At 36.1% G+C, this 27,701-nt stretch overlaps 1 protein-coding gene across 2 annotated transcripts in view; it reads right to left on the bottom strand.

The window, feature by feature from the left end:
* Positions 1-85: 85 nt before the first annotated feature.
* The window catches only part of NEDD4 (NEDD4 E3 ubiquitin protein ligase), a 57,505-nt gene continuing 29,889 nt past the window's right edge, over positions 86-27,701 (bottom strand). For both annotated transcript variants that reach the window (XM_054836745.1, XM_054836744.1), the window contains 24 exons: positions 22,943-22,993; positions 20,248-20,309; positions 18,712-18,814; positions 17,669-17,838; positions 16,938-17,055; positions 16,641-16,808; positions 14,772-14,837; positions 13,990-14,109; positions 13,337-13,543; positions 12,285-12,362; positions 11,990-12,044; positions 11,841-11,899; positions 9,770-9,835; positions 8,234-8,463; positions 7,517-7,638; positions 7,347-7,417; positions 5,353-5,448; positions 4,245-4,318; positions 4,041-4,101; positions 3,410-3,469; positions 3,199-3,306; positions 2,511-2,607; positions 437-509; positions 86-359 (listed from right to left, as the gene is read on the bottom strand). In XM_054836745.1, the coding sequence (XP_054692720.1) occupies positions 257-359; positions 437-509; positions 2,511-2,607; positions 3,199-3,306; positions 3,410-3,469; positions 4,041-4,101; positions 4,245-4,318; positions 5,353-5,448; positions 7,347-7,417; positions 7,517-7,638; positions 8,234-8,463; positions 9,770-9,835; positions 11,841-11,899; positions 11,990-12,044; positions 12,285-12,362; positions 13,337-13,543; positions 13,990-14,109; positions 14,772-14,837; positions 16,641-16,808; positions 16,938-17,055; positions 17,669-17,838; positions 18,712-18,814; positions 20,248-20,309; positions 22,943-22,993 (2,418 nt within the window). In that variant the 3' untranslated portion in view covers positions 86-256. The remainder of the gene's footprint in view (positions 360-436; positions 510-2,510; positions 2,608-3,198; positions 3,307-3,409; positions 3,470-4,040; positions 4,102-4,244; positions 4,319-5,352; positions 5,449-7,346; positions 7,418-7,516; positions 7,639-8,233; positions 8,464-9,769; positions 9,836-11,840; positions 11,900-11,989; positions 12,045-12,284; positions 12,363-13,336; positions 13,544-13,989; positions 14,110-14,771; positions 14,838-16,640; positions 16,809-16,937; positions 17,056-17,668; positions 17,839-18,711; positions 18,815-20,247; positions 20,310-22,942; positions 22,994-27,701) is intronic.

The following is a 27,701-nucleotide window of genomic DNA, read 5'->3' as shown; positions in this document are numbered from 1 at the left end:
TTTTTACTTACTTGGCACTGGCCCATCCAATGTGTATATTGTAGTTATTAGCAAAATACACAAAACTGTGGAAATGGCAAAAATACATTTTCAAAAGTTAGTGGATTTTTAATATTTACTTATTTTACAAGTAATATTATGAAGATTCAATAGCTATGTGACTAAATACAATGGTAGTCCCTGGAAAATTCAAATTTGTTTGTAAACCCTTAAAAAGAAATTGCAGCACTGGACCGATACAATTTTTGTCTGTGTCTTAATCAACCCCATCAAAACCCTGAGTATTTTCAATTGCTAGAAGAAGTTTATCCCATAAATCTTCAAACGAGTCATATGGAGGCAAATCCAAGCGATTAAAGCTGAAAAACAGATGAAAACACTTAAGTATTTTATCACTCTTATCAAAGGTCATAATTTACCTAAATTAAATACTCACCAGGTATGAGCTCTTGGCAGTTTTTCAGGGGTACCCCACTGTTCAACTGTAAACAACTGTGGTCCATTTGAACCTGCAGAAAATAATACAATCAATGCACAAAAACTATACTTCATACAAGTCTAGTGAATGAACTAGACAGATGACAGCAGACACTGAGCACTTCATCCTAAAATACTATCAGTGAGACAGTTATGGCAGTAGCTGTGGGAACACTTCCGGCTCCTCTTCTTTACTTTCTTCTTTGGGTTACATGTTTCTTCAAGGCAGAAGGCTGGCTAGAAAAGGTAACTAGTAAGAATGCTTGGAATAAGGTCGAAGCAGAGAAGCAACTCTACGACTGACGGTACATTCTACCATGCGACAAGATGATAAAATTTCCTTTTATTAGCTAGGTAAAAATTAGTCTGCATTTTAGCTATCTAACTAATAAACTAGAGGCTGACAAAGCAAGGCAGGGGGAAGACAAGAAATAAAAAGAAAACCACATCTGTTCAGTGTCACAGTTCTCAAACTTGGGTGGATTTGCTCCTGGACACCAAACAGTCCCTTTTTATGAGCAGCAATGCCTCTCTGGGCCACAAGAGGGGGATCTCCCGCTAGAAAGCCAATGCTAGCACTGCAGCCCGAAGGTGGGAACGGAACAACCACAGGGGCAGCCCGGCAGCAGCAGCAAAAACCCACGGACCAACACGAAGCACTGAAGAACCTACAGTTCTTCAAATACATGCAGGTATTGGAAATGTGACTGTGATCGTTACTGGGGTTTAGTGAGGATGGCATGCTGGCCACAGTAAAGCAGAAATAACTGGAAGAGAAAGAAACAAAGCACTGTGCAAGACAACTGCTAATTTAAATTTTTCATCAACAAGTGATTAGAACTACAGAAACTGGGACTTGGCCAGAAGACTGCTCAAAGATATCCTAATCCCTGGGCAGAAGGGAGGAAAAAGCTTCAACAGCTTCTTTCCCAATATCATTCCTGAGTTCTATCTCTGGTAGTGTTTTTAGACAAATAAACAAAAATCCAGAGGCAGTGGAATTCTCATCGGGTTCCACCGCAATGACCATGTGGGTGGAACTCCAACAGTACCAAGGTTCAGGTGCTACAGCAGACACATGGTTCAAGTCCGCTGAGGGCACTGTCTTTCCCATTGGAACTCACAACTCAATCACTGATGGAACAGAAAAAATTAACCAAGTATTTATGATGAAAATGAAGAGAGGGAGAAATGGGGACACATGGTGGGTGGTATTTGTTCACAATTCTAGTGTTTTATAAACAAATTACTGTCTTGTTTATAAAGAAGGAAATGTTTATTCAAATACACAAGTTAGGCTATTCAGTCATTTGCATAGGATCTTGAGCACTTTTAGCCTTAATTAAGTAGTCTAGCAGAAAACACTAATAGCTGATGGCAGCTGAAAACAGACTTCCCATAAGCAAAACACCCCCACCCTTTGTGGGCTGTTCTATCCGCTTGCCCACAGTCTTTCTGCAGTGGGTTTTCTGGCTTTGGTATTAAAGTCAGCTCCGCATTGCCATCTGCTTGTTTCAGTCTCTGCATTGTAGGTTCACTACTTTTCCTTTGGCATTTTGTTTAACTTGTGTCATTTCAGTGGTCCTCTTTGGAGTATATCCTTATACACAATTCTATCTGTAGCTTGTGAGCAGATAAAAGCAGTTGGGGAACTTTAAAGAATCTGAAGTTAACTGCTGATGCCAGCATGTCTTTGTAATCAGATCTTAGACAACCGAGAATTTTCTTCAAGCTCAATCACATGTTAAACACAGGGATTTCTGCAGCTCTTCAGAACTTTAAAATCCCCATTCATTTGAGAAATCCTACACATTTTAAAACTTCCAAAACCAGAATTAAAACAAAGTATTCATAGAACATGGGAAATGCATAATCTAAGTGACTCTTCTCTAACTTTGCTTCTTGTAACTGCCAGTATATACTCTTTTTTAAAGCAAAATTTGAAAAATAATGTGCCTATGTTTGAAGTCAAATATCACAACATTGGCATCATGTTCTGTTACTGAATTGTGAACATAATCATAAGTACTCACCATACAGCTCAGCAAACCCATTCATAGGTACACGTGATGTGCCAGTAACAAACTGAAGTAATCTTATTCTTTTTTCAGAATCCATCATTAAGACTGCCTATGTGCAATAATGATTACAATTAAACATTTATTTTTAATTAAGATTTAAAGCTAGCGGATTTATGCAACATAGTTTCTATCTCTAAGTAATTATCCTTTATATATAAATGCATTTTTTTCAGTGACACACATAGTCTACTTCCCTGCCTATTGCTAAAAGTTATGAAGTCAACAATTTTTTTAATGGCACTGTAACAAGAGTATGGTTACTGGCTTAGCAGGCCGTTAAAATACTTCCCTTGAAGATGTGGCCCCTACTTTCTTTGAAGTTTCCTGATGTTATGAACTAGCAGCCAAATTTCTGTAATTTATTAAACAGAAGAGTTTAACACCTCTTTAGTGTAACCATGCCAGAAAAACCTACAAAGAAATATTTTTAACCCCAGTCAGACATGGATTTTTTTGTAAAAGCAAGTGTATTTACATTCTTACCAGGCATATCATCTTTAGTTTTCTTACTATCTTTCTCAGGAGTTTTAATGGTCAAATATTTACCTACCTATTGATGAATAAACCAGCATAGCTGAAAGGCAGCAGCTTTTGAACAGTTTTAAAGTAAAAAAAATAAAATAGTAGAACTTCACAGTACCTTCCAGAACCACTGTATTACTTGATGATTTATGTTGTAGCCATTTTTGTATTTTGTATGTAGTTTCCAATCAGCCACATCCACATCTCCCAGTCCACACATTAATAACTACACAGATAAAAAAAAAAAAAGAAAAAAGCCACCAGTTTTAAGTCAGTAACGTTAAGTTTCAACATAATTTTTCTCTTCCATCATAGCTTGGATAACTTACCTCTAGCTCATTTTCATCAAAAATTTTAATCAGATCCTGCGGTATTAGTTCAAAAAAACCCTAAAAATATGAGGGAAATTTTTAAAAATCAAGTCAACGTTATTTAAGCATTTTTGTTCACTGAGAATGACATTTAGATGCTTTAGTAAACAGAGCCAAAGCAATACATCAAATTCAGATGTTTGGACACCAGCAGTCCCCAGTTTGGTTACAGTACTTTGAATTCTGATTTATCTCACATCTTCACTGTGCTACACTCAATGGTGAATATATTTGTTTGAATATCATATATGTAATATCATTTATACAAATAAGGATAAACCAGCTAGTTTAATTCTATTAGTTTAATTTTCATTTCTGCAGAGTTCATTAAATAGTTTGCACTACAGCTAAAGCTGTCAGCCAGGATTGAGAAATAAGTACATTTTTCAATACAAATTAAACATCACAAAAATGTACCAGAAAGATTTTTAAGTCTAAAGTAATTAAAAGCTGACACTACAAACAGTATCACTGCCTTTTTTTACACCTGGAACAACATTATCTGGAGGTCTTTAGGATGTCCAAAAAAGCTTGCCTTAAAATTATATGCAACAAATTCTTAGAGTTTCTTTTGTAATTAAAATTATACCTCTTTAAAGGCTGCCATTTGTTTCTGTACTCTGCTCACAAATCTCCACTGAATTACAAGACTGTAAAAAACCAAACACATTTAAAATGAAAGCAATTTATATACAAAGCAACAACTTCCTTTTGTTAATACAACTAACACACAGCCCCTATTACTAGAGAGGCAATCCAGTGAGATACACTGCATGTAGTGACCACTACTTACTGAATGTAGTCTCTCTTGTTCTTGTTGGTGACAACTATTTCTGATCCACCACATTTCAGTTCATGTTGATGGGTCTAAATGCAACACATAGACTAGGTCTTAAATGAGATACGTATGTAACAGAATTCATGTGTCAGTATTAGGTAATTTAGTTAACTTTTCAAGACTGCAGAATTTGAGAACTATGAGAAATAGAACCAGTTTCACAGGTCACCTGAATAAACAGAATTTGGTTGATTGTTTTTTTAAAAAATGTATTATTCAGGGATGCCAGCCTGCAATGGGGCAGCCGCCATTTTTTCCTGACCTCCTACAATAAATCACTGAAGTTTGCACATAACCTCTCAGTAATGTGGACTTCACTAACTGCATATGGAATGACCCAGCCTTTTTCCCAAATCTCAAGGAAAAACACTTACAGAACAATTTCAGCAATGGTCCCAGTAAATAAGTCAATCAAGTGAATCTGTTACATAATGAGTTATACCACTAGAACCTCAGTAGACAAATATCTGATTTTCAGTTCATTACAGATGTACATTTTCACACTCCTACTTAGCATTACTTTAGTTACACAAGACCGCAAAGGCTATTATCCTACTCAATCTAGTTGGCACCTGTAATTTGGAATTTTTATTCAAGACCTGTGGTATTTCTACATGACTTATCTTGGATAGCTTTTTACGCAACAACAAACTTGTTTATTCCGTAGTTTTCTAGTACATCTTAGAGAAAAAAAAACCCTATTATCTCCCAGTGAAATTTAAGATTCCATCAATTCCAGCCAATCACATAAACCCAACCTCTACTCCAGATCAAGTAATGGGACTATGGATATCTTAGCCTCAGTTGCATTCACAGCAACAGCTACATTTCAATACAAGTGTTATTTAAGAAAAAGGCATGAGCTATATTTTAAAGCTCTGCTTATTTCCAAGTCCTTTATCACATCACAACCAGGCTAACAGAGCACTGCATGAGCATGTGCCAGCTAGAAGAAGCAGCTGAGTGAACAAACCAACATGACTGTGAATGAAGGGTTTTCCTTAATATCATACAGATAAAAATCAGCTAATTTCGCAGGTCAAATGTACATAAACATACTAACCTGACCAAAAAGTTCTTCATCAACTATAAATCTGAGGTCCAGTTCTGTTGGATCATTTTCAAGAATCCATCTCAGAGAATTATAATATTCACTATCCTAAGACAGAGAATTACCAAATAGTAAATACAAAGTAGAGCAGCCACCTTTTAAGCTACAAGAGGCTCTATTACAGCCCAGTGAATGCTGCTACCTAGGATCATCCTGTATTGGATACAGAGACTCTGCAATTGTACAAACCTACAAAGACCTTTAAAGACATTTGAAACCTGAAGACTCAGCAATCTCAGGACTAAAAATCTCTCATGTAGCAAAATGGTGATAGGGTGTCACAGCATTATCTGAAATAATGTATTTTGGATTCTTCTCTGCTTCTCATCCTGTATTTATCTTCCTTTGTCCTGATTTCGGCTGGGATAGAGTTAATTTTCTTCCTAGCTGGTATAGTGCCATGTTTTGGATTTAGGATGCGAATAATGTTGATAACACACTGATGTTTTGGTTGTTGCTAGGCACTGTTTACACTAAGTCAAGGACTTTTCAGCTTCTCACACTGCCTTGCCAGCGAGGAGGCTAGGGGTGCACAAGAAGCTGGGAGGGGGGACAGCCAGGACAGCTGACCCAAACTGGCCAAAAGGATATTCCACACCATATGACGTCATTCTCAGTATTTAACTTGTGGGAAGCTGGCCGGGGCTTTAGACCATAACTTGGGAACTAGCTTGGCATTGGTGATCTGTGGGTGGTGAGCAATTGTGCTGAGCATCACTTGTTTTGCTTATTCCTTTATCATTATTATTCTCGTCCTTTTCTGCCATATTAAACTGTCTTTATCTCAACCCATGAGTTTCACTTCCCCCTCACCTAATTCTCTCCCCCCTCATCCCACTGGACAGGGGACAGGGAGTGAGTGAATGGCTGTGTGGTTGTTTTAGCTGCCTGCCGGGTTAAACCACGATATCCTTTATTGTTACTACAAAGAAATGAAAATTAAGATAAAGTCAATCACATCCTGGGCTGCATCAAAAGAAGCGTGACCAGCAGGTCAAGGGAGGTGATTTTCCCCCCTATGCTGCTTTAGTGAGACCGCCCCTACAGTACTGCATCCAGCTCTGTGGCCCCCAACATAAGAAGGACGTGGAGCTGTTGGAGCGAGTCCAGGAGGCCACTGTGAGGCTGGTGAGGCACTGGAACAGGCTGCCCAGAGAAGCTGTGGATGCCCCATCACGGGAAGTGTTCAAGGCCAGGTTGGATGGGGCTTTGGGCAACCTGGTCTAGTGGAGGGCGTCCCTGCCCGCAGTAGGGGGGTTGGAACTAGATGGGCTTTAAGGTCCCTTCCAACCCAGGCCATTCTATGATTTTATAGTACTGGGAAGAAAAAAAAAATTAAAAAAAATCAGGACACATCTATAAATCTATTACTCAGAAATAGATCGGAAGTATAGTCTGTATTCTTATAGGACAGCAAAACTAGTCACAGATTAAAGGGACTGAATAAAAATCAGTCTGCCCACAACTACTCTAGGTAAGAGCCATTATCAGGGAAACAGGAAAATTTTAAGGACCATGTTTTCCTCTAAAAATGTTACACTGTATCACTCATTAATATTTTCAGTCTCTGAAAGTATAAGAATACATTTATTTTTAATACTAAACTAATAAACATAAACTAATTTAAAAACCAAGTTGAGACAGGGATCCCAAAGATGTTTATATTTAATTTTAAGAAACTTCATGTTGTCTTAAAATATTTTTTTAAGAAAACATCATAGACAGTTTAGAGTCAAGTTTTCAATACAGTTTAACTGACTTACACCAGAGTCTAGGTGTCTCTGATTTTCATTGGAAGTTTTAATTCCTATACAGACTTACAAAAGATGTAGCCTAAAATTTCTTTGCATCAGCACTTTCAACCTTCACAACTTCATTGAAGATATATATAAAAAAATTAATATGAATACAAAATCCTAACATACATGATAAAGCAAATTACATACCACAGACTCCATATCATGAAGTGTTATAGGTTTTTGGAGCATCATCTTGTAAAAAGGACGAATAAAAAAGGCTTTAAAGAAGAACAAATAAATTAAACAGTACGTAACTTAAAATTCAAAATATGCACAATATTAATCTAAATATCATATTACATAAAATAAATACTAACCATCCAATAGTTTGCCATGGTAAACAGCCATTCCAGCTACACGACCTATAAACTTGAAGTAAGAGAGATGATCTTCATTGCAAAGTCCAGAGTTTGGATTGATCTGCAGAGTATAGTTATCTCTGAAGTTGAGGGAGGAAGCAGGGAAGAGAAAGAAAAACAACATGTTGTACTAGTGGAACAGTCCTACATTTGAAGATCTGAAAGACATCACTGATTAAATTAGGTATTACTTTTCATGAAGTAGAAAAAATAATCATATTTGGATTTATAAATCACTAATATTAAAAAAACTCAATAGAGGATTCTATTAGCATAGCAGAAATAACAGTTCTGAAACACCACGAACTATCTTTGTAAGTCAGAGATATACCAAAGAGAAGGGCTTAACTCCTATTAATTTTAAAGTAGTCAGAACAACATTCTCCACATTATTTGTTACATACTGTCTCTTCTGTAAGTCGTAGATGGTTGCAAGCATATGCCTGTCTATGCAAAGATGACATGGCTTACGTTAGACTGCTGGAAAAAAATAGAGGTACTGTCTCCACATTATTCTTCTGTCAAACAAAGAACTAAGTGCAGAATATTACAGGTGTTAACAACTAAACCCTCCTATACAGTGGGCAGTAATTGCATTCTTAAAGTAGTATGAAAAATACAATTTATTTGCTTTCCCTAACTAGTCTTCATGTCTTCCAGACCTGTATTACTTACGTAGCTGAATATTCGAACAATCCATAATAAGGATTAAACATTTCTTTAGAGAGAAGGAAGAACCATTCCCTGGCTACTCCTCCATAGTCTAAACCTTTTTCACCATCAAATTCAATCCAAAGTCTTGCTTTAAGGAAATCCGCTCTTTTTACAGCTATAATTCTTCTGTAAGAATCTTCAAGGATTGTTGTGCGATGAATTTTCATTTCAAATCTATTTGGAATATCACTCTAAAAAAAGAAAAAAGAAAACAGAATAATAGAACAAAACCCAGCATCTTTTAGTCTTGCAGAGTATGCAACTTCTGTATACAGATGAAGAATGACACACAAATTTTTTTCTTAAATAATGTGGAAACATAACATAGTATGATTGACAAGAGGCTCTATTTACATAGAATTCAACTAGCATGGAGAGCTTCAGATACTAAGTTCTATTTCATACCAACAAAATAGGGTTAAACTAAGTTCTTACTAGTAACAGCATATGCTCAGTTGTTCTGCATTCAGTAAGGCATGGAATCTTTTTTAACACTGAAAATTCATCATATTGTAAACTTGATTAAAAAAAGCTCAAAGTTTATAAATAAAATTATTTTAGAACAATTTTACCCTACTTATTTCACCTTCTAGTTCAATATTCTAACTAAAAGGCTAGGTGTCTCATTCTCTTAAGATACACATGACAAACAAGTATTCCTACAATATTAAAATAAAAAATCAGTCCACTTAAAATTTTTAAGTCACAGGAACAAATCACAAGGTTTATATTTACTCTCATATAGGAAAATATTTAAATAAAAATATCCAAGGAGCTCATATTTGCTGCTGAGATTCAGAGTAAGCCCCTAACAAACAGGAAATAAAACTTTGCTGAATCATTAAATCACTATATGAGAACAGAGTGTTTTCTTGATTTCACTTGTCTTCAGCAAGTTTATTTCAGGAATTTGATTGCAGTTGTGCAAAGACTCATTGTTATCTGGGTAGCCAGATGCTATTTACAGTCTTTTATGCTACATGTTATAAATGTATCTGGCACTGCCACTTCAAACTAGAACTTGCAAATGAGATTCATAAACTCAAGATTTTAAGACTACAACAATTTATTACAGTCATCTAGCCTGATCAAGATGACAGTACAGATTTCAATCTGAACGGTATAAAATCTACTCTGAGAACTTCTATTTCCATATTCTGAGTTCCAAAAACTATTATATGCTAGATCAGTGACTTCCAAACTTTTCTGTTGCCAGCCTACTTCCAGGTTTGCAACTTTTTTAACCTTTTAGAATTTCTACTTTTTCAATTAGATTGCTCTCAGTCTCATCACCGCGTAAAGTCACAAACCCTACTGTTGCATTAAGGCTAACTGTTACCAAGTCGTTGCTTCACAAATGTATTTGTGATCAGACAGTAAATCTACCTTCCCTAAGCAGGTTACAAAGTTCAATTTTCTTTCACTGTAACCTAAGCTTTCCTTTGGTTAGAGGCATAAGTTTCTTAACATTCTGCTGGATTCCTACTGATTACTAACCTGTTTCTTCAATTTCTTTCTGAAGAACTCATACTTCCGTTTATAGTCCCTGGAGTAAGGCACAGCCTTTGGAAGGAAAAAAAAAGAAAGAAAGAAAAAGGGAAAGAAGAAAAAAAAAAGGTTTGAGATACTCTTAACAATTCACATAACGGAACCTAGTCTCTATTTGCGAAACACAGACAATGCATTTCAGTCCTGAGGAAGCAGCTGTACATGTTTTACTAAGTATCAGGGGAGACTTTTAATGCATAAATATGTGGACAGTTCAAAACACCTGGAATGAAGAGTACTTCTTTGTTCAGATCATTTGTTCTGATCAGTTTCATAGAATTTCTCCTGTACTTTACTATTAGCTGATGTGACTAAGATCACTGACTGGCCTAGATCAAAGTGACCAAAATGCCTTTGGTGACTTACGTAACACATAGTCTTCCCCTTCTGTATCATGAGAGACCTGGCTACAAACACCTCTATTTTCCATGGACAGAGAAGGTTGTTTACATATGTGGGCTATTAATAAACACAGATATCAGTTGAACACTAAAACCATCTATAATTATAATGTGTACCGTCTTTGCAATTAGTCCTGGTAATTTTGCACTTCAGATTAAGTATCAAGACTTGATAATTATTTTTTAGTTGGAAATGAATTTAATTCCTTTCAAAGTATTTTTTTTTCCTCTTCTTCCCCCCCCCCCCCATTTACTTCATGAATTGAAATAGGTTTATCTTGGACACCATGGATAAAAAATAAAGTTAGTTTCTTACCCACTTCAAATTCTACCCCCCCTCCCCCCAAGTCTGTAAGAAAATTTTCTTGCTACTGTGGGAACTGATTTTTTTTTTCTGGCATTTAAAGATCATTTCCACATAAAGCCGCCTAAACAGTTTTTAAAAAAAGTGTGGTGGGTTGACCCTGGCTGGAGGCCAGGTGCCCACCAGAGCCACTCTCTCACTCCCCTCATTCACTAGACAGGGGAGAAAAGGCATAACGAAATGCTTGGAGGTCGAGATAAGGACAGGGAGAGATCACTCACTAATTATCATCACGAGCAAAACAGACTGAACTTAGAGAGGAAATTCATCTAATTTATTACTAGGCAAAACAGAGTAGAGGAATGAGAAAATAAAATCAACTCTTAAAACACTTCCCCCCACCCCTCCCATCTTCCCAGGCTCAACTTCACTCCCGGCTTCAACCTTCCCCCCCTCAGCGGCACAGGGGGACGGGGAATGGGGGTTACGGTCAGTTCATCACACGTTGTTTCTGCCGCTTCTTCATCCTCAGGGGAGGACTCCTCTCATCCTTCCCCTGCTCCAGCATGGAGTCCCTCTCACGGGGTGCAGACCTTTAGGAGCAAACTGCTCCAGCATGGGGTCCCCCACGGGGTCACAAGTCCTGCCAGCAAACCTGCCCTGGCGTGGGCTCCCCTCTGCACGGGTCCACCGGTCCGGCCTGGAACTTGCTCCAGTGTGGGCTTCCCACGGGCCACAGCCTCCTTCAGGTGCCTCTACCTGCTCCGGCGTGGGGTCCTCCACAGGCTGCAGGTGGAATCTCTACACCCCCTCATCCTTCCTCCATGGGCTGCAGGGGGACAGCCTGCTTCACCATGGTCTTCACCACGGGCTGCAGGGGGATCTCCGCTCCGGCGCCTGGAGCTCCTCCTCCCCCTCCATCTGCACTGACCTTGGTGTCTGCAGAGTTTCTTACATCTTCTCACTCCTCTCTCTGGCTGCAAAAGCTCTCTCTAAGTGTTTTTCTTCTTCTTAAATATGTTATCACAGAGGCACTGATTGGCTTGGCCTTGGCCAGCGGCGGGCCCGGCTGGCATTGACTCTATCAGACACAGGGGGAGCTTCTAGCAGCTTCTCACAGAAGCCACCCCTGTAGCCCCCCCACTACCAAAACCTTGCCATGCAAACCCAACACAAAAAGAAATAAAAATGCCTTGTCCAAACACCCTGGAAGTGTCATCTTCTAGATAGACTACCTGATAAATGACAAGAGTTTGTCTGGATTCTATTAACAATATTCCTGAAAAATATGTAAAGCTACATAAAGAAAGCTTACTGGTCCAGTTATTGCCACATTCTGCAGTCGAGGATCCTCCCACTGTGTTTTCTTTGTATCTGCAAGATATTTCTTAATTAGTTCCATTAATTTAGATAACATTCAGAAATAAAATCATGAGTGGGGAAAGAACACTACATTGTACATACTGTGATTTATGAAGAATATTCTTCCATCTGTATGAGTTCTCTCTTCCCACCCTGGCTGTAAGAAGGAGACACTTTTATTATAAGTTTCTCACCATACAGTTTTACACAGAACTCAACATGATCTGCAGCTGGGGGCATTCCCCCTGCCATCCACTCTCAGCACTGGAATTCAAAATAGAGTGGTTTTTGTATGAAAAAAAGCAGGCTGCATTTTCTCATGTACAAGTTTTAATAATGCTAATTTAAATATTTAAATTGTTGTATCTGCAAAACAAGTATAAAACGGTTTACTTACTGGTAATGGTCCCAGGTCTACTGGATCTAGGGAAGTCTTTCTCCTCACATGAGCAGAAATTTTCAGTCTTGGATCTTCCTTTAAAAACAAAACAAGCAGCATGTTAAAATCCTTTTGTTGTTTTGGTTTGCTTTTAGTTTTTTTCTCTTTACTAATGATTGTGTAAAGAATATGCCTAGTACCAACTAGATAATTGTTGAATATTCTGCAGCCAAGTAGTTCCTTGGGGATTCTCAGTCCCCCGATATATATAAAAAAAATCCCTTATGTAACTTCATTTTAGTGTGACTGAGTTGAATTAATCTTTCCACGTGGTTTCTGGCATACCTTCTGCTTTTTGGATTTGGTGGTTGTTTATTTTTGTTGGTTGCTTGGTTCGGGTTTTTGGGGGGGGGGGGGGGTAGAGAGAAGGCATTTGTGTTAAATGACATCTTTCCATAATCCTGAAAAAATCAATGTTCATTTTGAATCCATTTAATGCATTTCTCTCACCTGACAATAATACTGACCTACTCTTTAAATGCTTAAGTCCATCTATTAGCACTGCCTCGTAGTGTGCAGTGCCACTCTGTAGAACTGTAGCTATACAACTCCCCTATCAATATTGTAGCTGCACCTGGCCTGTTTCTTAAGAATTCACAGAAAACTGCATTGTGCATTGTATCACGTGATAAATTCAAGATAATGGATTACCTGTTGAAGGTAAGTTTACAAAACTGATTTCTGTTAACAGGGCATATCAGCTATCACTGTTTTACAGTTATGGTAGAAGTATAATTTAGGAGACGCTTTACATCTGCAAAAGAGATTCCTATATACATTAGTATTTCCATCCTTCCAAGCTAAACTTTCAAGTACCAATACAGTTTGTAGAATTCATAATGTTCTACTCACAATAGATAATTTACATGACTTTGCATGTTTATTACACATGTTCCTTAACAGACATGACACAGCTATCTTGGCACTAATCTACAGAAGCTTGCTGAAAGCAGCAAAGCTTTGACTTGAGATAACTAGAATTTCAGTCCACAAGAGCAGTTTTCCATTACCCATGTTGTAGTTTTGGTATTGTGATCAATAAAGAATGGTCTCCCATTGGGTGCATGTCGGACTTCCCAGCCTTTAGGGAGAAATCCTTGCTCCGCTTCAGGCTGCTGCTGAGAAGACTGTTGTGATGAATCACTTGATGTTGCTTGTGGTTGTCTTCCTATAGAAATACTTTGCGTAGCTGACAACTGACCTGTTTCCGTAGCAATCTGTGGTAAATGAGGAAGAAAAAAAAAAAAAATCAAAGCCCTGTAGAGCTATATATTTTTTCTATTAACCTATATTTTTAACTCATGAAAGCAGTTTCATAAATCAAGTGCCAGACAGTACATAGATTTGTTTAGTCTAATATCAAAAACATTGACTAACTATCACTGATTATGCTACCAAGGTTAAAAGAAGTCTTTCAGGCTCCTCAATCAGCTATCACTCTCCAGAAGGCTTTCTTGGTACATGAATAGCAGAGTGACTTGCCATAAATATTATTGTTCCTAACTCTCATTGCATTCTCTCAGATATTTTATGTAGCGTTTTACTAGTTTATGCCTTTCGCATGTTCAATTTCAAAGATGTTGCTGAACTTTACTTCTATTATGAGAGATGTTTAAAAGGTTATACTAATAAAAAGATTAATAAATTAGAAGAGAGACAGTACCTGTACAACTGGCTTTATCCAGGTAGTGGTTCTGGAATTGTGATCTATATAATATGACCTGCCTTTTTCATCTTGTCGTTCTTCCCAGCCCGGGGGTAATCCAGATGAAGTAGGCAGTAACTATATATAAGTGATAACAGAGGAAAAACAGTTAAGAAAACTATGAAACTGACTGTGAAAAGGCTTTCCTCTGTCAAATTAAAACAACAAAACTATAATCCAGAAGGGTCATGATTTTCACAAACTGGATAAAATAGAAAAGCGGTATTTAAGTCCTTACTGAATAGTATGAAGTGATAGATTTTTTTGGTTTTTTGTTTGTTTTGTTTTTAATTCAAGCTCCTGATCTTTAAGGATTCATTTATATACCTGGTTTAGGTATGGCTGATCCAGCCTAGTACTTCTTGCTACGAGCTCAGACCTTGCAGTGTCACCATGAAAACATAATGTAAGGATGGTGGTACAGCTTTTAATTATAAAGCAAACAATTTGAAAAACAAAACTCATATCTTCATGGAAAGATTACTTCCTTCTGCAGGCTCCATCCATGCATTAAGCTAATGTTAAATCAAAACCACAAGCCTGCAACATGAAAGCTTTACAACTGAATTCCAATCTTGCTAGACTCATAACTGCAATTTTGTCAGGACAGTTGCCAGAAGCAGAAAGCCAAATCTCATTTAAAATGTCAGCACATAATACAGTTAAAAAAAAGTTTTACATGAAGAAAATCCTTCAGCTACTCTGCTACACAGGCCTGTGTTTTTTGGAAAATGACGTACCACTGGATGTGCAGGCTGCTCTTCAACTCTGTATGTTTGCAGACTACCTCTTCTGCTGGAATGGTTCTTGAAGTAGTGAAGAGGAATGACATATTAGGTATTACTGCAGCTTTAAGGATGTCAGCAAACAGTCAAAAATGGTTATCATGCTTTAAACTACTACAGTTTTCATCTTGAACAAAGTGTCTTATTTGTTTTGAAATGTTGATTTAATATTTTTGAAACACCTGTTTTAACACTGCTAGAAACATTAAGTTCACAGTGTCTATTATAAATCAGAATAATACAGAAGCTTGGGAAAGTTATGAAAACCATAACAATAGATGTTTTGGCACATAAACATTAGTTAATTGCAACTGGTTACATTACAATTGAATTTACAGCACAGAACTTACTGTGTTATCTTGCCAGTAGACTAAAGCCTGTGATATATCAGAACTAACACAACTTTTCAGAGAATAATTAAGTTAATAATGACAAGATACGAGAGTCTAAGACATCCAGTTTACAAAGAGTAATTCAATCCCTGAACTTTGCATGAGCATCTACCTTTCTGCCTAGAGCCATATTTAGATCTCATCTGTTACAATTAAGCAACTGTATTTCATCTTGCTCCAGAATTTCCCCAATTATTTGAAGGATTTTTCCCTATGTACCCTTTTAGAATTCTTCAAAGAAAAAGCATGATTAAGTTTTTAAATTTTTTTTGAGGGGAGGGGTGATGGAGGTATAGGGTGGTAAGACTGTCATTCTAGCTGGCTCTTGCAAATAATTTGAACATCTGCCTCTTCCTTTGCTTAGGCCACCCTAGCAAGCTGAAATAAGTTTTCTTGCTATCCATAGGATTCCGAAGAGCAGAAATAAAGTGTTGTTACTCTCACTTTGCTGTTTCCAGCAACACTACTGATGATGCTTTTGTACAAACTTAGAAAAACACAATCAACTCCAATTTTACATTTGGAATGGCATTCTCAGCATAAATAAAATCTTAAGATTTTATTTAAATACCAATACCAAAATCTTACAGGCTAGATAGTCTGGGTCACCTCTACATGCTTTCCTCAATGGACAGTGGATTTCTCAAGTCACATATCAGGTTACAAGGCTGTTTGTGAAGCTCGAGTTTCACAAGACAGCTGAGCTTATTTAATTGCTTGCTACCACCAAAAAGACAAGTCTCACTCCTGGCTATGTGTTCCTGCTGCTTCCCCTTGCCAGCGTGGTATTTGTCAGACAACCTAGCACGCTATTTCAGCTTGTAAAACTGCAAAAAAAGAGTTGAGGGAAAAAGGATAGTTTTCTGCTGGGTTAGCAAGCTAAAGAGACTCACTGAGAGGTCAGACAAGTTTCATAACTGGCACAAGGGCTGTAGAGCTGTATGATCAAGGTCCCTTTTTCACTGCTATGGAGTCACCAGGTTTACTCAGCCCAATCATAAAACCTTATCCCAATATTCACAATGAAAAATAAGTTATCTTGAAACTTGTCCTAGTGGCAAAAGTAGCCAATATAGCACAACTCCCTTAGAAATAAGCTTTCAGCATATAGACAGCCTCCTTCATCTGTAGTTTTCAGCAGCACTCAGTATGACACTAGAATAAGAGATTTACAGACTGAAAAATAGTTCACATGAGTCTGTTTTAATCTCAGGCAGAAATTCATATAAGTGAAGTGGGGAAGAATAAAATGTTTGCTTAGATGGGATTCTATAGTAAAAAGATTACTCTTCAATTCTCTGCATTCAAGACAAAATTTACAATGTAATTGTTAATCTGAAGTATTTATGGATCCAATTCTACCAGTAGTAACATTTTGTGCATAATATTATAGATATTTTTGTACATTAGAACAATGAGAAAAATAATTTACAGTGTAGGCTGCTGACTGGCTGGTAGCTGAACTTCCAGAGGTAGTAAGTCTGGTATTCAATTCTTCTGCAAGATGAGTCTGTATATCACAATTACTCTGCGAGAGAGGTATTTGAAGGTTCTGATTGCTATACATTGTTGCCTCATCTTCAGTTATAATTTCCCAGCTCTTTAAAAAGAAAATAAAGAAAAAAAAAATTTTTTAAGTAGTTCCAAGTTACAAATAGTTAAGACAAGTCTTTTTTGAGTAGACTAAGAAGTTACTTGCATTTCAGGAACATTTAGAGATTGTTTTTACCTCAGGGGAATCTCTGTTGTCTACATTTTCTGTATCCTCTGATATCTGTCGCCGATGAGTGAACACATGCTGGGCTTCCAACTGCACGCTACCAATATCTGCAACAGCTACGTTGTCCCTGTTGGCGGGGAGGGGAAGTCAGCATACAGTAGCCATATTTTATCCTTCAACAGTAAGCTACGCTAACAGCAAAAACATACATTATAGTCATTTTGGCAGAAGAAAAAGAAACAGTCATGAGCTATAAAAACTATTGTAAACTGTTTAAAAAGAATAAGCATTCATGTCAACGTGAAGTGTAAGTTACACTAAAGAACTAGATAGCATTCCAGGTATTATTTTTGTAATTGACATATTAAGGGAAAAAAAAAACCAAAAGAAAAAACAACCCAAAATCTGAAAACAACCAAAATAAATAATTTAATGCAGTCCCTGTTTGCAAGGAGGAACCAGGCTTAGAGCTGGAAAATAATTTCCTTTCCATTACTACAGTTATTATCTCTTACAATTGCAACCAGTTTCTATTTGAACACATACTTCCAGAGAACAGGAAGAGTACTGTGCAGTTAAAATGGCCACTAGCCAGTGACCATTACATGTGGGCTTGATGGAAAGCTCTCTACTAATTCTCAAGCTGTTCACTTTCTAGTTCTCCTTGCTTTCCATGTAACTAGAGTGAACTAATTACACTAGTTAAGACAAGACTTGAATTTTCAGGCCAAAAGACATACTGAGCAGTTGGTCTTTTCCACTGTGTTCTTCTGAATTCATGATTGACATAGTAGGTCCTTCCGAGGATGTCTTGCCTTTCTTCCCAGCCTGAGGGCAGTGGAGGAGATTCCTGCTGCTGCTGTTGTGGCTGGCTAGCAGCATCTGGTTGGTCCAATATAATCCACCCAGGCTAAGAGATATAATAATAACTACCTTTAATATTACAAAAGTAGAGAAAGTATCTCAATTTACTAAACCACTCCCCTCTTAAGGTGCGGTTCCACTACATCTTAATCCAGTAAGATTAGCTCTGGGTTTTATTGTATATATTTCTCAGTAAGTGATAGAACAAATTATGCATGCAGAAATCTTATTTTTACCTCAAGTTCCTTAAACATATTAGTATCAAATGTTGGAAAATAAACAGCATTCACAGAATAGATTAAAAAATGTAAATAAATTTCATTTCATACATATGCTGCAAGTGTACTCATCAGATAAGCACACTGTTTTGTAACAGAAACTTTAATTACAGCAAAGGTGGTAATGCTGTATGATGTACAACTTAAACAATGACTTGTTTAAGTCTTGAAAAGAAATCCATTGATCTAAATTGGATGTGCTTACAAAAGATTACAAATGTAAAGTAGTTAAGCTCACCATAGCCCTACAAATTCAAGAGAGTTGAAATTTTAAAACCAGTAAGATGTCGGTGTCTGGCTGGCTCAGGTCAAACAACGTTAAACAGCAGTAAAAATACTGGGCAATGATACTTCCATTAATTCCAAAACAAGAAGAGTTACATAGACATATGGCAAGTCAGTACCAGAACAAAACCAAGAGCCTAATATGTGTTTGCTTTTTTTAGATATACTGACAAAAATCACTCCTCAAGTTAGAAAAAATGCTCCAGAATTTTTATGCAACTTTTATGTAAGATAGAAGCAATCGCTTCTAACTGGTTTATAAAACATTATTTACAGCTTAGTGATTTTACTGTAACTACCCTTAATAGCTGAAGACATTTGCTAGGTTTTTCAGCAATAAATACATCTTTTCTCACCTCTAATTCTTCAGCTTGTTCTGTGGTTTCTTCTTCAGACCCATTGCTTTTAGGTAAGTAAGTCATTTTTAATCTAAGGTGACCTTTAACTCTAGATTTATGGCTGCAGAGACAAAATAAAATGTTCTTATTGTGCACTCGTGAAATTGTTACCTGGAAATAAAACAGCTGAAAAAGCACAGCTAGTGGATTATTCTTAAGTTTCTCAACACAAACTTGGCTTTTTATAGTTTAAATTAATGAAGTTCTACAATAGACTGCACAACTGCAAACCTTCTTTCCAACCCACTCTTCTGAAAACTTCCCTAGTATCCAATGCATAAAGAACAATAATGACAATTTGATTCATATGATTATAATAATTTGACTGTATGCAGACAATCTATCAAGCATTATTTCAACCCACAGGACTACTTTTCCTAAAACTTGAAGTTACAACAAGCTCATATACTTCAGCATCTGCCTCTCTGTATTTAGCTTAATGTATCATTAGAAGCCTGAAAACGGATTTCCCCATGTTGATTTTATTTAGTATTTTCACTTGGTAAAGAAATAAAGATTTCAAGGCAGAAAAGTGCCTGAACCTGTGGCAGTATCTCTTACTGCAAAGCACTGCCAAATTAATGTCTTGTAGACACTACAGGAGGTCAGATCCTTGACTAACAAACAACAATTGAAGTTACTTTATATAGAGATAATAAATATTATTCTTCATTCATTTATAGACCAAGAAATGTTAAATTCAGAAAAATAGGAGACCAAAATGACCCTTGAGAGTCACTAACTCTGTTAAAATCATTGACCTGCTAAAAATCAAGAAGTGTGAAATATTTAAAAAAAACCCACTTCTTCCACTACCAACGTGGCTAAGAAAGATCTATAGATCCCACATGTTCGGATGTTGTTTTTAAATTGGAACCTATTATGTGAAAAATGTCAACATGCCTTTTATTTCTAGTAAAAGTTGCTAATAACTGCTCAGATTTAGGTTAAGAACATACATTTTCAAAACAAACATGAAAGGCGTAACACTAATATCTGCCAAAGTATTAACTATCAGTTAAAAATTCCTTGGTTTTTTTAACACAGGCATTCCTAAATGTTAAGCAGCTTCAGTTTAAGTTTTGTTTTGTTTATAATTAAGGTCACATAACTGCTTACATAAAACAGGCAAACAAGAGAGACAAGGAGACAGGAAAGAAATTCAAGTTGAAAAGGGATAAATGAGTTATGGCATAACATTGGTCACCGATTTCACTGTTCAGTGAAACAGTAAATTGTTCAAATGAAGTTATAATGTGAATTATATCATGGCCTGAAGAAAAAAATGGCTTACTCTTACCAAATAGTCTATAAGTATCTAAACAAAGGCTGACTTTTTAGTAGAACCACAAATATCTTTGTCCATTGATGCGCAAATTTCTTTGATGAAAACATAAAAGTTTAAGCAATATTTACATCTGTAGAAGTAACTGTACAGGAACAACAGCATTGTTTAGATATGAAAGTTAGAATTTTTACGTGGTATTTACCAACCTTCTTGGATGAAGAACAAAATCCTTAAATGTATATGGTCTCTCCATACTTGGATTTTCTGTCTGGAATAAGACAAGTTTTTTCAAGAAAAATCTGTATCAAATACTTGAAGTTAAAGAAAATTATCAGAAGTTTACAGTGAGTTTCTCTAAAGGCCAAATAACATTTTTAAACTATAGGTTTAGGTACAGTAATAGCAATACCAGCTATAATCTTAGTAATAAGGCTAATTCTCTGCTTCAAGGAAAAAAAAAGATCCCCACAAAATCAAAAACTAACCCAAAAACCCCAACTTTTCAGTGTATACATATATTACAGCTTATAAAGCACAGGGGGGGGAAATAAATAAATAAATCAATCTGTTTAGCCTGGAATCATAGAATGGTTTGGGTTGAAAGGGACCTTAAAGATCATCTAGTTCCAATCCCCTGCCATGGGCAGGGACATGCTCCACTAGAGCAGGTTGCTCAAATCAAGAAATAGATTCTCAATTTTCACATTTTAAAAGATCCACCAGAATTGTTTTTCCTCCCCCAGTATTTTTCAAATGTTTTTGCAGAGAACATATATAAAAAGCCATTTCAAGCTTTAGGACTTGGGGATAAAAAATAAGTCACAGAAGAATCCATTCTAAGAACATCTCTGTTCTGATACACAAAAGTGAAGTTGCTCAACACAAAAAAAAGCACAGAGGTAAACAGACATAATTTTATCAATATACATCCCAGGTACATGTAGAGAAATATACATAAGGGGTCATTAACGAAAACAAAGATACTTATTTTTCGGGTTAATCTAAATATTTATAATCCACGTTAAGTTCTGCAATTCTTATAAAAACATTTGATTTTTACAATACCATATGTTTAGGAACGTTTGTAAATCTCTTTTTTGAGTATTTTTTTTTCCTTTTTCAGCTGATTGTAAATTCTGAAGAACTCTAGGCTCTCATTAATCAATACATTTTAACCGTTTCAAGTAATACTGTATAATATGAGGAAAAACTTGCAAATACTGTATTTTTAGGCCTTTTAATTAAGAAAAATTGCACGTGATATAATCCTCAAAGGTTGAACTAATTCCATAATAGTGTTTCCAAAAAATATCTAATGTGTGTCAACATTTGATTAGAAAGAAACAAACAAAAAAATCCCGAATTTAAAGGTCAGACATTAAGTTAAAGAGTTTAGAATTTTATTTGGAACTGTTGAACTTTGTTATGTAAAAGTCCTTAAGATTAAGCTGACTAAACTTTACTGAATGTGATAACTATTACATCGAATCTCAAAGTAAAATTTTCTCTTGTATTTCAGACATTTCAGTGTCAGCTCTAAAGTAATTTAGAAGTACTTCAAAAACAAGAGTTGCTTTAGATTCAGTGCTAGATTACACTTGGATTAATACATTTGGTTTTGGAAAGAGCAAATTCATATCTGCCAACTATCTTAACTTGCAGATGATTTGCCCTTTTGACATGTCCCTGACTACCAGCTCTTTTTAGTTGTGAACTGTCTGCATTTGCAGTATCAAGCAAAACCAAAACTGCAGGTAACAAAGAATTTATAAACTGATTTTATTTATCCAAGATATAGTTACCTATGTAAATGAAAGACTTTTAAAAAAAAAATCCACCTATATTTGGGGCAATCAAATACAACGGACTTAGATGGCAAGACCAAATAATTAAGCACAAGGAACCAGGAAAACAGAAACAGACAGGAGACAGGGAAAAGTTGACATTTGAGGAAGATAAGAAAATAGCCATGGAAATGCTCAAGTGAGGCTCCATAAATTAGTTCATGCTAAAAAAAAGGAAAGAACGGAAATGTACCAATATCTCCAAAAGACTCCAGATATTGCTGTCCGGCTTATTAGTGGGAAGTGAACACACAGACAGTCTTCTCCAGAGGGAGATTACAGCCAGTCTTTCCAGCCCACCTGACCAAGGGGGAGCAGTGAGCGTGATCTCACATCCCAGTTACAGTGGGAAACGGGACAGACCTGTAACTACTCCTGACTCAATTCTTACCAGAATGAAAGAACAATTGCTTTTGGAAAGGTTTTGCCATGGTCACTATCCTGTCTTTAAAACAGTTGCTGATAAGTCCATTAGTATTTGCTAATGTTTTGTGACTTCAGAAGAAAATGAAAAGCCTTACTTATTTCAATGTTCTTGGTGATATTTCTTTAAAATAACAATGTGCTTTGCAAAAGGAATACAAAACCAAAAATTTTTTTCAAAAAAAAAGTACAAAGCAACACTAGCTCTATTTCCCACTTACCCTCTTCTGTATCTGTTAATAGGAATACGGAATGTTAAAAGTAAATTTACAACTTAAAAGAAAATATTTTAAGAAATATGACAATAGTTACAATCTCTTCTCGTCTTTAAGACTGTTTCCAACCTTGCATTTTTATTCTTGAAAAAGCTAAAAGCACTCCTAACTCTCATGGCAGCAGAAACCAATATCTAAACACAAGGTAACCTACAATTTAAAAAAAAAAAATAGCACTAAAAAGCCCCTAACAAATCCACAAAAGAAAACCAAACAAAAAACCCCACAGAGTAGGAGAATTTAATCACTTTTATTATCAGTACGGTTAACTTCCTTAGATGACTAATACAGTTACATACAGAATCATTTTTCCTTTTCACAGTCTTAAAACAAGAACCAAACAAACAAAAAATACAAACCGGTAACTGATAAAGAGGAATATCCACTTGCCCAAGAAAATCATCTCGAGTCTACGGAAAATAAAAACAAACAAAAAAACACAGAAAGTTTAAAGTTGCAAAGTGTTTTTAAAAGCATCTCTAAGAATTTGAAGACACTCTTGAATTATAGACAATAAAACTTGTTCTATATAGAACAAGTTCTGATTGATCCAACACTCATAGCCTTGGAAAGTCCTGCCTTCCTCAAAATAAATGAAGTTTGAGGGAGCTGGGGGTGGAAATTTAGACTGTACTTTAAATTGCATAGACTAATGCCAATCAAACAGGAGAGAGTTGTTCAGCATCAGGACTGAGATTATCAGCATCTCCAACAGAAACACTGTCTTAAAGACACCTTTTCCCTTAGTTCTTTCAGTAAAATAATTGTCTTTGTATATGCTTAAGCAACTAAACATTTATCACAGATTAACACAGAACTAAAGACCTTCCTCCTAGGAGCACCTGACAATTTCTATAAGCCTAGGCACCTGCTTAAAACAGACATATATAAACATTTTTTTTTCTTTTCAAAATATTACAGCTACTATTAAAAATAAGATGAAGTAAAAATAAGTTTCATCTGTGATAAGTGCTTTGGAAGTTCCAGCAATTCCAGCGGTCCCAAGCCTGGCAGGAGGAGGTTCAAATTTGGCATCTCCTCTACCCTCTGCCCAACATTCCTGTTGATATCTGAAAACATGCTAAAATTTGTTATAGCTATGAAAAATACCATTTTGCCTACACACATTGTGGAGTTTAGTTTTAACAACTAAAATCTGAAATATTCTGCCCTGACTTGGATGTCTTGACTGTCCAACTACAACCAGACTATGAATGCAGCAACTTTGCAGCCGGATTCCCTCTTTGCCTGCCAAAGAAATTAAGATGTTGGTAGTTTACGTAGGTAATTTCAGTATTTACCAATAGTCAAGACCGACAACAGTCTTGATTTTACTTGACTTCTTACTGGATTACTGGAGCATATGCTGAGTTGTTTCAAGTTCATTTGTGATTTGAAAGCCTTTGCAAACCTCCACAAAAGCAGGAGAATGTATTACATGGGTCATCTAACACAAAGACATATGACTGCCTGCGTGCTAGAATCAAGAGGGCATGAAATTTTTAAAAGGTATGTATAAACCTATGGCATTTTTCAAAAATCTACACTATAACAAGACTATGCTTTTTTGTATAGACAGAGCAAGGGACTGTCAAAGTTTTCACTAGTGTAGCCTGTGCAGCCTCCAAATTTCTTGTCTTCCTGATTTTTCCAGCTAACAAAAGATTTGGTGCCTTCTCTTTCCTAAATCTGTTGGGGTACCACAAGCTTTTAGTCAAACTCATCACCCAAGGATTTTGATGGCCTTCCTCTGTAAAACGTTCCACTATGAGGCTCTGCATGTTGCTGACATCTATTCCCCTTCACCTCAGAGCAAAGCCATGTGTTTCATCCTTCTTCTAGCACAACTATCTTTTTAATTTTCAATGCCAATGTTTTACAGTATTAAAATTCCGGTCCAATTCTACTCATTTTTTCTCCCACTGATGGCATTCTCCATTCAAACACTTATGACATTAAAGGCTATAAGTATTTCTTGAAGCAGTTCTTTCTTCCTTAATAATTCTGGAACCCTTTTTCTTTAGCTCTGTTGTCCTAAGTTTGTCCATTTCATCTTTAAATCATACCTGTATACGGAGAACCAGTGCCTCACATTTGTATAAGCTCTAATTTTTACACCTCCAAAAAGCACATCTAGACTGCAGAGCTTATCATAGATGATAATGGGCTAGAAATCTAGAGATACATAACTGCCAATTGAATTTGTAGGGTGTATGTCTTATATTCAGATTTGAAGCGGGGAGGAGTGGAAATAAAAACAAAACACCCATCTTTTTAGTTCACAAACTTGTTTGAGATAGAAAGCTACAACAGGTTTTCATACCTGAAGAGTCTGAAGCTTCCCTGAACTACGGAAGGAAAACTTTCTGTATTATCACAGAACACAAGCTTCTGGAAAAATATAGCTATCATTTTTGCCAATGAGGTTCTTTTTAAAATGGCACGGCACATACCTTAGACATGTTAAAAGGCTTAGTATTTGTAAAGTTCTTGGCACTCCTCAAGTGGAACATGCCTTTCAAATAAATTACTGGAATGTAGGACAAAAGTCTGCTGTATTTTAGAAAACCTCAGAACATTGTGTTTGTTACCAGCATTATTTTAGTACAGGCTCCTGTTATTCACTTTACTATTCTGCTGTCTCTCCTGCTATTTTTAGCAGAGCTAGCCTTGATAACCAACCTTTAACAGTACTTTCTCCTCCAGCCAGAGAGTAAAATCCGCCAGTGGAGATTTTTGTTGACCTCCAAACAACTAATACACAGATCAGATAGCAGGAATGCTCTTTAGCAATGTGCCTCTCTGTGACAAGCTGACAAACTGCCTTCAAAGAAGTGCCAAAGAAGCTTTGAAACAGACATCGCACACATTAACAATTAAATGCCAATGGAGCTGAAACTGTTTGGATCTCTGTTTCATGAGAGCAGGCATCCCAGTTTTTTCAAGACAGACAAGTGGGTCAGTTGTTCTTGTCAACTTCTAATTTCTTAACAGCCAGAGAACTCAAACTTTCTGCTTGCCAAACCATAAGTGCATAAACCTCAATTAATGATATAGTACACTAACAAAGAGGCCTTTTATTTTACTGATTCATTGGTTTAGTCTATAGAAAGTTATTAAAAACATGTGAGGACAGACAGCTGCTGTATACAATACATTTAAAGAACTCAAGTGCAATGCCAAAGTGAGTGCTCAAAGAGGAAAAGCACTGAAAGAAAGTAATGCAGTCCAAAACTCATTTTCATCTATTTTATGAATATATACTTAATAAGCCTTAATGGTTAAGATTTTTGAAATTTTTTTTCTGCAATTCTCATCAGAAATTGGATAGAAGTAGATTATAAACAGACATGCTTATCTGAGTCATACTTAAAAGCAGTACTGAGAACATTACCCATACTTCATCATGTTTGAAGACAGTTAACTGAATTTAATGCCTTTCTTAATTGCTGGATTCACCACAGTGCCTTTTGAAACAGCTCTTGTATAAGACCAGGGTGTTGAAGTAACAGGTATTTTCTCTACCAACTTTTGTGAGTAATTTTTGTTGGTGTTAGCGCATGAATTAGAACCTCAATATATTCCCAGTCATTTTCTGACTAAACAGACAGCTAGTTGTGCCTAAGTTGGTCTTCACACAGAAATCTACTGCTGTATGGCAAAAGGAGAAAGCATACAGCTTTTATTGGAGGGAATATAAAGTATCAATTCAAACTGAAAAAACAAACAGTGATCTGGACTATCACTGCTAAAGAAAACAAGAGCTCAATAGAACCCTTATAAAACCAACATTCTTCTTGCTTAAACACCCAAACATCAACATTAGTTACAAGCTTGATGAGAATGAAAAACCAAGCCTTTCTTGAGCTACACTGGCAACTTCAAGTATTTTTCTTTTCATGCTGCACTGAGTATATTATTTGGTTCTCTTAAACTCTAAATCAAGAAAAGTGAGCTTTTTTTCTTCCATAAAATACTGCCAGCATATGCTATTCATCATGGGAAAGGAACAGTTTCAAAAAAAGCAAAATTCAATTATCATGTTAAGATCTTACCAAATTCATGGATTCTAAAAGTAATGTTTTCTCTATCTTGCAAAGCAATAAATACTTTATTGCATGGAATTCATGAAAGTCCCAGTCTCCTGTATTTTAAGGGGGAGAGGTAGATGGTGAGATTTTTTTTTTTTTTTAATTGACATGTAGGCATTTCTTTTTAGTTGACATCTATAGTACTGAGATGTAAGAACCTATCAGCATTTTCAAAATGGAGAAAATATGTACTGTTAGATCAATGGTTATTATGCAACATATGTTTCTGCAGGACCTTCAGGCCTGCTGGCTGCTTCAACAGCAAGGTGTCAGCATAACATGCCTCAGCAGTTTTACCATCTGTTTAACAGACAGCATTTAGAAATGACACTTAAGTTATTTTCACTAATTCTCCCTCGCTTCCAAAGATATTTTCAGAGAAATGCTTCTCTAAAGACCAGAGCAAAAGTATCATCTGATTCTCCATTTATAGCTTACACTTCTTATATAGAACCAGTATCTTATAGATAGCTTCCTTAAAAGTTCATATTTAGTCTACAGTAATTTTATAACATTTGTACATTACTCCACTCAATGTTTGCTACTTTGTCCTTAAAAGTTCATTAACAAAGCAATTTAAGATAGCTTTTTTTCCAAACGAGAACTCATTTGCACATAGGTCACAGGAAGACAAGAAGTCATCCAACATAACTGAAGCATACTTAAGCACAACATAAACAGAGAACAAGTTAGTAATGTGTACGTTCTATTCACCATGAATTTGAGTTCCTTTGGTTTTATGGACAGATGTGCCAAATAAGCTACCATATAAAATGCAGGAATATTACATTTTATGAAAAGTCAAGAGCCAAGCCAAATTTGGCCTCCTATGTTAAACCAGCCAACATTTAAAAAAAAAAAAAAAAAAAACAGAAAACAGTACCAAATGTTTAATTAGGTTTCATTTTGACAACCCATTCCTGATATTTAGTTAACTTCACAGTAGTATAAAAACATAAAACTTTTGCATCTATTTGTAGAAAATTTGTGCCAAATCTTAAGTTAAAATAAAGTTTGAAAAACAAAC

The sequence above is a fragment of the Grus americana genome, chromosome 10 (assembly GCF_028858705.1).
Source record: "Grus americana isolate bGruAme1 chromosome 10, bGruAme1.mat, whole genome shotgun sequence".
In the NCBI taxonomy this organism is placed as follows: Eukaryota; Metazoa; Chordata; class Aves; order Gruiformes; family Gruidae; genus Grus; species Grus americana.
Note: the sequence above shows the minus strand (reverse complement) of the source record. Positions and strands in the feature narration are given on the sequence as shown.